The following is an 11,998-nucleotide window of genomic DNA, read 5'->3' on the forward strand; positions in this document are numbered from 1 at the left end:
TATGTTTCTCTTCCATTCTTAGATACTCTAATGCTTTTGTTTTATTTATGTTGCCAAATTGGCTTATGAACTTTTCATGTTAGGATTTTCTTAATTAACGCAATTTGAGGTAATTTTAGATATATGATTTTTATTTAGCTTTCTACATTCTTGGCTTCGGTTGATTGATTGGTAATTGATATCTTTGCTGATTGATTTAGATTCTTATAACTCTAGTCTTTCCTTAGGAGTTGACTAGGACTTTAGGTGTTAATTTAATTTAACCACTTGACTTAGTGGGAGCAAAAATATAATTCTCATCACCATTGATAATGATAACTAGGATAGGAATTCTAATTCTCATACCTCGCCAAGAATTTTCTTAATTATTAATTTATTTTTCTTGTCATTTAAATTACTTGTTCAACCTTTTTAAAAACCCATAATATACCTTTGCATAACCAATAATAAATCATACTTTCCTGCAATTCCTTGAGAAGACGACCCGAGGTTTGAATACTTTGGTTATTTATTTTTATTGGGTTTGCTTAAGTGACAAACAAAACTTTTGTACGAAAGGATTCTTTGTTGGTTTAGAAACTATACTTACAACGTGATTATATATTTGTGAATTTCTTTACCGATAGAAATCCGATCGTCAACCATTGTCGGTTGGATTTGAAGGTTATTACGCAACATATTTTCACAATGGTAAAAGCGGATCCAACAATAAGTATCAGGGTTCTGCATGGAGGTGTAGAGAAACACTTCGATTACAAGGCGTCCTACAAAAAGGTTTGGCTCACAAAATAAAGAGTGATTGCTAGCATATATGGGGATTGGGAGGAGTCATATAACGAGCTTCCTCGTTGGTTGTTCGCTATACGAATGTACTTGCCTGGTAAGGATTTATTTGTTGTGGTTATATGTTAATAAGACAAGAACGGTATACAATATGCTTATTGAGAATTCATTTGTAGGTACGTGGGTGCAACTTGTCACTCAGCCTTGGCCTGGTTTAGCCGATACCGTCATGTTTCATCGGGTGTTTTGGACGTTTCCACCATGCATTGAGGCTTTCAAGCATTGCAAGCCATTAATTTCCATTGATGGAACACACTTATATGGTAAATACGGTGGGACGCTGTTCATGGCCATAGTTCAGGATGGCAACGCAAATATTTTGCCTATTGCATTTGCGGTGGTCGAGGGTGAGACAAAGGAGGCATGGTTATTCTTTCTGCCCTATTTGTGTCATCATGTGACTCCAAAACCTGGTGTCTTAGTGATTTCAGACAGGCACAAATCAATTGATGGTGTACTGAATGCCGATGATAGTTTATGGAAACCACTTCATGCTTTCCAGAAATTTTGTACGAGACACATTGCTTCCAACTTCATGACTCACTTCAAGAACAAGGACTTGAAGAAGGTTCTGATTAATGCAGCGTATTCAAAGTCACAGTGGGAGTTCGCTCATTATTTCAGGCGTCTGCGGGGCGAGAATGAGGCCATCACGAAGTGGCTTGACGAGATGCCACGATCACAGTGGGCGCAGTTTGCAGATGAGGGTCGTAGATTTGGGCACATGACGATGAATATATCCGAGTGCATAAGCACTGTGATGAAAGGTTCTCAAAATTTTCCAATCATGGCTTTTGTTAAGTCAAGTTATTTCCGGTTAGGAGAACTTTTTGCTAGGAAGAGTTCCGAGGTCCTTGCCCAACTCTAAGTCGGCGCCGAGTTCTCGTAGACGCTGATGAAGGCCATCGAGTTCAACTCGAAGCACATCAACACCATGAATGTTTACCAGTTCGATCGTTCACGAACTAGCTTCACAGTTGAAGAGTTAGCGACAGTCCCTGTGTCCAGACAATAAAACTACCAGGTTCTGCTCGACGAAGGCAAGTGTATAGGTCAGAGTTTTGTCCGATTGGACATGAGGATGATTGGCCATCCTATGATGGCCTCGCCATTCGGCCCAACCCTAGGATGATGAGAGTGAAGAAAGGTCGACCGGTCAGCTTTAGAATTCGGAACAACATGGATGATGTCGTGCATACCGGGTAGACACCCACCTGTGCCACAAGCAGGTGGTCAAATATAGCATTAAGCTCGCCCAAGCTGAGGATCCAGGTTAGGCTGATGAGTGCTCATCTGCTCCCTCAGTGCTGCATAATCTGTAGTGAAGGACGACTCGCTGGAGGGATCATTAACATGACGTGGCTGGTATGCTGACTGAGGAGGAGACGTGTGCATCTGCGAGAATGGCTGTGCCTACTGTGAATGTGTCCCGATATCCGCCAACCCGCCATCACCCCCTGTATCAACCCCGTCATCCAGTCAGGGACCAGCATCGTCACATCAAGCAAGTCCTGCGTGTCCAATATGGGCTGGTAGTCCGTGTGCTGTCCGAGATCACTAGGGCTGAATGTCAGATGAAACTGGGTACAATGTCCCCATTCACTACCCGCTGCTCCTGTTGGCTAGTCCCAACCTCCAGTCCCTCAACATGGTGGCTGGAACTGGCGTCAGATTGATGTGACCCAGGGGGTCTGAGGGATAGGTATCCTCCAGGCAAGGGTCCCAACAGAGTTCCAACAGTTTGGCTACCAGCCTCATGCCCACCAACTCCCTCTGGCCCATAACCTGGGGGGCTGACTAGGTCCCTGTCCTGGTGAAGCTCGTCACCCTGCTCCTTCCCTCCGCCTCCACCATGTTTGCCTCTGCCTCTTACTCTCCCCCGTCCCCTACCTCTCCCTCTCCCAACGGGATGTCGCAGCTCTGGGAGGTGACCATCCTCAGGCTGTTGTAACTCTGGAGCAGGTGGATGGTATAGAGGCAGGTCCTCTGGCACCACCCCCGCCGGTACTAGGTGCTAGTCACCTTGACCAAACAACTCCGTGTGTGCCCACTGAAGGTACCAAGTAATATACGGTAGTAAAGGACTCAGGTCTATATGATGATAGATGTGCAGACAATGGTCGGCTCGATGATCCCATAGCTCATGCCATCTCCAGAGCAAGTGCGGGAACCACTCGTCCCGTCCAAATTGACCATCCATCCTGTGTATGCTGTCGATGTCTAATGGCCTGGTCGGGATGTGCTGCAGGCCACCGAACTGCCGCACCACTCAGTCTACCTAATGCCACTCAACAATGGCAAAGCAAAGCAGCGGGCAAACAACAGTCGCCGTGTGATCAGCCTCAGCAATCGCATGCGGAATTAGACCTTCTAGCTGTGGGTCTGTAAACGGTGTCCACTCAACCTCTTTCCAAGACGCAAATTGGTGTTATTATTGAATTTTGATATGCAAAACACATAACATAAAATAAACTGGGTATGCATAAATATTTATGACTTACGGCAAGCATGCCAATCCCGTTCAGGACACGCCTGTAATGCCTAAAGCGCCCCTCGCCTCTAGCGTTATCCGGTCGGTACTGAACCCACCTACAATTCCGCAGTAAAGGTAAGATCACAACTCAATTAAATTAAACACTTAATATAGTAAATAAACAAAGGACTATTGCAGAAAATAAAAAAATATACCTCTCAACAAGAGAAAACCAACGGGTATCAAATCCATCTGGACGTAGCAGGGGAATACGGTGGTAGGCCCAAGACAATAGCAGGCTGACGCAACCACCCAGGTTGCACGCACCATGCTTCGTGGCGTGGCACATCTGGCAGTACATCTAAGCCAATACAGCCGATCCCCACGACAATCTACCACATGCATCGAGGTCCTCCAGCAGGGAGAGCCACCTGATATGTACCCAAGGGTCGGATGCATCTGAGAATAGAATACCTCATATCAGCTACATAATGTAGCCTCTCATGTACCTCAGGAGGCACTCCTCAGTGGCGCCCTACTCCAGCTCTCCGCAGACAGTGTTAAGGAACCATGTCAGTTTGATAGTCCACTTCGTCTGTGACTGTTTGTCATCTGCGCCAGGCACAACACCAGTAACTGCTGACAAAAGTCCTCAATGGTCTGTCCCTGATGGTGCTGCTTGATGCCAAGGCATCTTAGACTAGTTTCATAAGCTTTTTTCATTTGTTTTCATTAATTTTTATGCACTTTCTTGAGCTATAAGCAAGTATTTTGGTGAGATTTTCATACATCCCTTGATTCAATTAAACTTGGTTATTTATGTGCTTTTTATAAGATTTTATGCAATTTTTACTTGATGATTGAATAATGATGCAAACTTCTTGTGATTATAGCAAACTTTGATGCAATTGTTTGATTGATGATAGATGGAAAAGAAGTCGAGTAAGGGAAAGTAAACAAGCAACAAAAGGTCTATGGAAAGGAGCAAAAGATAGCAACGTTGGTGGCCAAAGTTGGCTCACCAACGTTGCCTCAAACGTTGATGAAGAAAAGGAGAGATCAACGTTGGAGCCAAAGTTGGCCTCCAACGTTGCCTCAAACGATCATGCTCAAAGAGGTGCAAAGTTGGAGCCAAAGTTGGCCTCCAACTTTGCCTCAACCGTTGGCAAAGAAAGGTGCATAGTTGGAGCTAAAGTTGGCCTCCAACTATGCCTCAAACTATTCAATTCAAGAGACCATAGTTGGAGCCATAGTTGGTGGTCCAACTATGCCTCAAACTACTAAGCAAGAAGGCAACATTTGAGCCTAAAGTTGGACCACGAACGCTACCTCAAATGTTGGCCATGAGAAAGGTGTGATAAACCACTATTTTATGGTTTATCTTATGCTCAATTAAGTGGTTTTTATCAAACCTTTGCACACTTATTCATACTATTTGCATGGTTTTACAATTCCTTCCCAGAATTTGTTCTATGATTGAAAACTTGCTTCCTAAAGTCTTTAATTTGTGTATTTTAATAATCTCTTATTACCATTTGATGCCTTGATATGTGTGTTAAGTGATTTCAGGGATTACAGGGCAGGAATGGCTTAGAGGATGGAAAGGAAGCATGCAAAAGTGGAAAGAATACAAGAACTTGAAGAAATTGCTAAGCTGTCCAGCCTAACCTCTTCGCACTCAAACGGTCATAACATGAGTTACAGAGGTCCAAATGACGTGTTTTCAGTTGTGTTGGAAAGCTAACGTCTGGAGCTTCGATTTGATATATAATTTACTATAGTGGCAGTACAGCTAGGTGACTCGAATGCGTGCTCTACGTGGACGCGTCGCAGTGACGAAAATCAGCGTGGCAGATTTCGCCCCCAGCGATTTCTGAGCTATTTCCGGCCCAGTTTCAAGCCTAGAAAAGACAAATTTAAGGCTGCAAAGTGAAGGAATGAAAGGGGACGACTCATAATTCACTTTTCATAATTTAGATGTAGTTTTTAGAGAGAGAGAGAGAGGCTCTCTCCTCTCTCTTAGGATTTAGGATTAGGATTAGGATTTAGGATTTCTATTAGGATTAGGCTATGATTTCTTCATATCAGGTTCAATGTTCCTTTACTTTAATTCCTTTATGCTTTTATTTATTCTAATGCTTTTATTTGTATTTGATGTATGTTGCCAAATTGGCTTATGAACTTTTCATGTTAGGATTTTCTTAATTAATATAATTTAAGGTATTTCAGACTCATGATTGTTTTGCTCTATTTATGATTTATTTTTCCTTTTGGCTTTGGTTAATTAATTGGTAACACTTGAGTTATCAAACTCAGCAGTGGTTGAAATTGGCAATTGCTAATTGATTTGGATCACTCTAAAGTTGACTAGGACTTGAGGATCAATTTAATTAGTCTACTTGACTTTCCTTTATTTAATAAGGGATAACTAAGCGGGATTAAAACCCAATTTCATCACACCTGATAAGGATAACTAGGATAGGAATTTCAGTTCTCATACCTTGCCAAGAGCTTTTCTAGTTATTAGTTTATTCCTTTTGCCATTTACTATTCTTGCTTTTTATCTTATACATTAAAAAACCCCAAAAACATACCTTTTTCCATAACCAATAATAAATCATACCTCCCTGCAATTCCTTGAGAAGACGACCCGAGGTTTAAATACTTCGGTTATCAATTTCAAAGGGGTTTGTTACTTGTGACAACCAAAATTTTTGTACGAAAGGATTTTCTGTTGGTTTAGAAACTATACTTACAACGTGATTATATTCTTGTGAATTTCTTTATCAGCAAGAATCCGATCGTCAAAATGGCGCCGTTGCCGGGGAATTGCAAACGTGTGCCTTATTATTGGTTATTGTAAATATTTTCTTTTTAATTGATTTTTTTTCAAAAATTAAAAAAAATTTCAGATTTTTATTTTAAAATTTTTTATCTTATCTTTTTTTCAAAAAATCATATCTTTTTCAAAATATTTTCTTATCTTTTTTTTTCAAAAAATCATATCTTTTTAAAATCTTATCTTATCTTTTTTTCAAAAATCATATCTTTTTCAAAATATTTTCTTTTTGTTAGTTTTTGTTTTTATTTTCTCTTACTACTATGAACTCTCACCCCTTTGGCTATGAGTCTGGTTACAATTATGTTGCAGGAAGAGGAGATTATAATGACAACTTGTATTAAGGATGAGACAATCAAAGATGGGAGGAGCCACAAGGACTTGATCAACCCTCATGGCAACAACCACCTCCAATAGACTATCGACAATCATTCTGTGATGCATATCAAGGCAATGGCTATGGTGAGCACTCTTTTGATTATCAACAACCACCACCATATGCCTATGAACCCCCTCCTCAATATAACCTTGGACCACCATACTCACAAGCCCCTTTCCACCATTCACCTTCATATGACCCTAATCCTTATCCACTATACCAACCACCATATGAACCATACCCAGAACCACCAACTCAATATTCACCATCTCCACATCCTTATCAAGAAGAACCACCTTCCTACCATGCACCCTTTCTCCAAAATAATGAACCCTCCTATCCACCCCAAACCTCCATGAAGAACACACTTACTTCTCTCATTAGTCTCACATCTACACTCTAAAATCTTATATCCCGCATGGACCGACCCTCCACCTTCAACAGTCACCCCTCAAGCTCTAGTGCACTTCCTTTTCAACCACAGAATGATCACTCCATTCCATCACCACCATCCATGGAAGAGCACCCACATCCATCAATCCAAGAGCAACATGATCCCAATGATGCGATTGACATGGAACAAGAGAGAAGGGATCATCTTTGCGAATCTATACTTCATAAGGAGCTAGAGGAGGCACTAAAGGTGAAGGTAAAAGAGACCTTTGCAGATGAAGGAGTAGTTGAAGGGAGTTGTCATAGAAAAGAAATCATCAAGGAGGAGTACGATTTTATACTTAAACAACTGGACAAAGCAACAATTATTGAAAAGGAAAAAGTGGTTGAAGACTTAGGAGATTATGAAACTCCATGGGAAAATCCAGTCATAGAGCCTCCTTCCAAGATGCTTGAAATTAATGTTGAAGAGGGTGTACAACCTCCAAGGCATGTCATGGTTGAAGACTTGGAAGAGGTTGATCAAGAGATGGAGATTCAAGAAAAAGAGGCACAACCTCCCATGCCCTTGGTGAGTAATGAAGAAGAGATTGAATTGGAATAAAGCTACCAAGAGGAAGAGGTTGAAATTGAAGAAGCTTGCAAAGAGATGGAAGATGTCAAAGAAAAGCACAAGGGAGTGAAGCTTGCAAGTTCATTAGAGACACCTCTCCCAAGGCCATTACTGTCCAACACAACATTCAAGTGGGTAAAATTCTTATCCTTGACCTTTACTTTCCCACTTGAATATGGGCTACTAGAGACGGATGGTCAACTTAGAGCTCTTTGTGGCATTAAGAGTAAGAGGAAGATGGTCAGTGGTAAGAATTGTCATGCAAGGTTCATTATGGTTGGAAGCTTTAAGTTTAAATGCAAAGGTTGGTGTAGAACTCGATTGAATAGGTCTATGAAGATGTTTGGGTGCTTACGTGAGAATCCTAAAGATGAACCACCCGGCTAGAACAATGATGATCAACTTGAAGATGGGTGTAGAAACAAGATTTGAGATCCAGGAATATATGAGGATCAATTCTGGGAGCTCAAAACTTGTAAATAACTCTATCAAAGCTTGAGAAATTTACTTAGTATTGATAGAGCTTATTGGAAGTCCAAGCATTGGTAGAAGTTTCAAGATGAGTTCAAGCACAAGCCGCCATGACAAGGAGCTCGCCAAATATCCAACTTAAGGACTTTAACTAAAAGTGCTAGGTGGGAGACAACGCACCATGGCATGATCGTCCCTTTTTCAGTTTTAATTTTTGTAGTCTGTTTTTGAGTTTTGATTGAACCTGGAATCATGCATAACAGTCATATTAGCATTGCATTCTGCATACTGCATTATTAAAAAAATAAAAAATAAAAATAAAAAATGGCATGCGACGCGACAGCGTCGCCAATGCGTTCGCGTCCTCTGTGCCTTAGGAAGAAAAGAGACTTTACAAAAAGTCACACGAAAGCGTGGCTGGAGGCATGCCTTTGGCACAAATTGACCCACGCGATCGCGTCGCTGACGCGTTCGCGTCGTATACGAAATGGCCTCCCCACGCGTTGATGCACGAAAACTTGTCTCTCAATAAATTTCCCTTCGGCAAGTATACCGAATTGTCGTCAAGTAAAAACTCACAATAGAGTGAGGTCAAATCCCACAAGGATTGATTGGTCAAGCAACTTTAGTTGGAAGAATATGCTAGTTGAGCTAAACAGAGTGTAGTTGATGTTGCAGGAAATTAAATGGCGGGAAAGTAAATTACAGAAAATAAAGTACAGAATCTTAAATGGGGAATCGGGGAAATGAACATGGAAATAAATGGCAGAAAGTAAAGAGAATGGGTAAGATCAGAAATGGGGAATTCATTGGGCTTAGGAGATGTTGTATTCTCCGGATCAAATTCGTTTTCATCTCTTCCTCAATCAAAGCATCTATTGATCTCCTTGGCAATCTTAAGTGATTGGATTCCAATTCCTTGGCAACCCAATCTCTATAAGCTTGAACAATTGCCCAATTCCTTGATTTAATTGCTCATGGGAAGAGATGAAGTATGGTCACTGATTATACCACATGTATTTCCAAATCACAGTTTTGGGAGGATTACATGTCACTATATCCGCCCAAACCCCAATTTGGTCCAACATGAGAAAGTATTTCTAGCATGATCTCCTCATCCCTTTTCCAAGGCTCAGAGGAGATCCAATTATGGAGTGTTTCTTTTCCAAGACAACTAACCAATTGAATTAAGATCGAAAGCTTTCTAGTAAATCAAAGTGCCAAGCTTCTCTATAGTTCAAAACTACTCCTATATATATTACTCTTCTTGATCTTCTAGTGAGTTCTTCAAGTCTTAGATGTGGGCCTTAGATCTTGAGTTGAAGCAGTTACAATCTTTAGTGGGCTCAGCTTGCAGAAAAGTGTGAGTTAGGCATGGGCGTTAGTGATGTTAACGTTAAGTGAAATTGTGGGTTCGAGAGCGTTAGTGGCAATCACCATTTTCACTAACGTTCCAACCCCATATAGTCCACGTTAACTTCAACGTTAGTGGCACTAACGTGACCACTAACGTTGCTTTATAATCCATCGCAAGCGTTATTGGGGATCACCTTTTCTAATAATGTTGTCTTGTGCCCCTCTTTTCCTACGTTAGAGTTCACGTTAGTATAACTAACGTGACTCTTAATGTGGGCATGCCTATCTTCGAGAGCGTTAGTGACACTTACCTTTGTCACTAACGCTCCAAACGCCCCTTTTTCCCATGTTAGAGTTCACGTTAACTAGGTTAACGTGGCCACTAACGTGGTAGTGAATGCCATCTCCAACGTTAGTGACAAAGGTGAGTGTCACTAACATTGGCTCATCAATCTCAGCTCCACGTTAACTTTCACGTTAGTAGTCTTAACGTGACCACTAACGTGGGCAATGCTAGCTTGATCCAACGTTAGTGAAAAAGGTTAGTGTCACTAACATTGGCATTGTCTTTCCTTCCACGTTAGAGTTCATGTTAACTAAGTTAACATGACTCTTAACGTGGCCAATTGCCAACTTTTGGAGCGTTAGTGGTGTTCACGTTTACCACTAACGCTGGAGCTCTCTTTATCTCCACGTTAACTACCACGTTAATGTAGTTAACGTAGCAATTAACGTGGGCTTATGATGGCTTCGCAGGCGTTATTGTCGACCACCTTTCTCATTAACGTTGCAAGCTCGTCCCCATTCCACGTTAGTGGTCACGTTAATTAGATTAATGTGGCTACTAACATGGTTCTTCCTCGCTTCCTTTGTCCTAAAATCAAGCAAATAAAGTGCATCAAAACTCTAGCCCAACTCATGAGATTATACATCATCAATTTGTCATTCAATCCTTGCAAAATCCTCATGAAATCATGTAAAATTCACAATAGTTGCTTGAATCAAGGTGTAAGTGTATTTTCATCCAAAACTTGCCTTATTCACTAAGAAAATGCATGAAACTACCCTAAAACAGTAAAAAAAAGGTCAGTGAAACTGGCCTAGATGCCCTGGCATCACAACATCAAACTTAAAGCTTGCTTGTCCCTAAGCAAGTACTAAAACATAGGAAGAATGAATGAAAGAAACAAGATGAACAAAATAAAAGTAAAATTCTTGGTCTATGGGGTTTCATGCATAGCAACTTAGGTTCATTCCTTTACTGTGTTTCAGGCCTTTATCATGACCTTGAACACTTGTTTGATTGCATCCTTTGAGACTTCCTAATTATTGATCCTCCTTTCCCTTCCAGGATTTATTGCATTTATTTTTAGGCTAAGTGCTCTGTAAGAGGGCGACTCTTTAAGATAAGCTTTCAGCCAACACTCTCGAACCAGTTGATTCAAGGTGCTAGGTGTTAATACACCCCTAAGGACTTACTCCCTCAAGTCTCTTTCCCCCATACATACACACCACAGGCACATGGTTTGTTATTTTTCTTTCTTGAGACCTTGTTGTCCAGCACCTCTTTGGGTTGCTAAGTGCTCTGTAGCAAAGGTTACTCTTAATAGTGGACTTTCAGCTGATAATCCCGAATTAGTTAATCCAAGTTACCAGGTGATAAGGTACCCCTAAGAGCTTATTCATCCAAGCATATCCCTTGCACATGAACACCACAGACACATGCCTCAATATTCAAACCCTTGGTACCTAGCATTATTTCTCATTGTTTTTTCTTTCCTTTTCACTTTTATTGCTCTTTCTCTTTTCTTATTGGGATTTCATTATTTGGTTAGTCTCATAGGATGTGTTTCAAGCATAGGATTCAGGATAGATAGTTGTCTTCCTACCTTGTTGATGAACCAACTTAGCTAATTAATCACCCTACCACAAACATTCAGGATTCACTTCACAAAATAACTCCACTCTTGTTCTTTTCATAACATTTTCTTTTTGATTGGCTTAAAGGACAACATACATATAAGCAAGATGACTATGAACACTAGGGACATTAGACTAGTGAGCATGGATCTAAGCAACAAAATTTTAAAGCATAATTGAAGATTCCTAAGCTACTATGGAAGCATGTTCTATTTCATACATGATTTTCCTTATTTAAAGCTTTGAAAAAGATAAAATAAAGAGGGAACTCCACCACCTTTCACTTATTGGTATGCTCATGTCCCTTTGTCTTGAGGTCCTCCTTGATTGCTTGAGTCCCCATTTCCTTTGCGCTTCCCGATCAGCTTTTTCCAGAAACCAGCATCCTCCATCTTCTTCTTTAATGCTTCCTTTTGCTGTTTCACCTTTCCCTCTTCTTGTTCTGTTAAGTCCTTGCGAACTGCCTTATAACTTGGAATGACAGGGTGCAAGTTATGCATATGCCCAGTCATATAAGTTAACTTGGCCTGAGTGTTTATGCTAAATTCTTCTCGATGAAGTTGCCTTCCTTCGTTGAGCACACTGAATTCGTTGAATGCTTTCATCTGGGCTATCTGGCATTGGTTGAGTTCTTGAAGGCATTTGTCTTGGCTCTCTTGCCTTTCAGACACTTGATTGATGGCTTGGGTGAGCTGGGAGTAATGCTCCTGT

The 11,998-nt window shown here is 40.9% G+C and overlaps 1 protein-coding gene across 1 annotated transcript; it reads left to right on the forward strand.

Annotated features, from left to right (window-relative positions):
- Positions 1–811: 811 nt before the first annotated feature.
- On the forward strand, positions 812–1,711 carry LOC107474601 (uncharacterized). Its single transcript, XM_016094239.1, has 2 exons — positions 812–869; positions 960–1,711. Exons 1-2 carry the CDS (start codon positions 812–814, stop codon positions 1,709–1,711), a joined length of 810 nt encoding a protein of 269 aa, XP_015949725.1.
- The last annotated feature ends 10,287 nt before the right edge of the window (positions 1,712–11,998 follow it).

Source organism: Arachis duranensis, chromosome 3, assembly GCF_000817695.3.
Source record: "Arachis duranensis cultivar V14167 chromosome 3, aradu.V14167.gnm2.J7QH, whole genome shotgun sequence".
NCBI lineage: Eukaryota > Viridiplantae > Streptophyta > Magnoliopsida > Fabales > Fabaceae > Arachis > Arachis duranensis.

What these genes read in the sequence shown, in the direction of transcription:
- LOC107474601 (XM_016094239.1), top strand. Translation starts at nt 812, where the DNA reads ATGGGGATTGGGAGGAGTCATATAACGAGCTTCCTCGTTGGTTGTTCG. An exon ending in TGGTTGTTCGCTATACGAAT is followed by an intron (nt 870 to 959) that starts GTACTTGCCTGG and finishes ATTCATTTGTAG; the next exon opens with GTACGTGGGTGCAACTTGTC.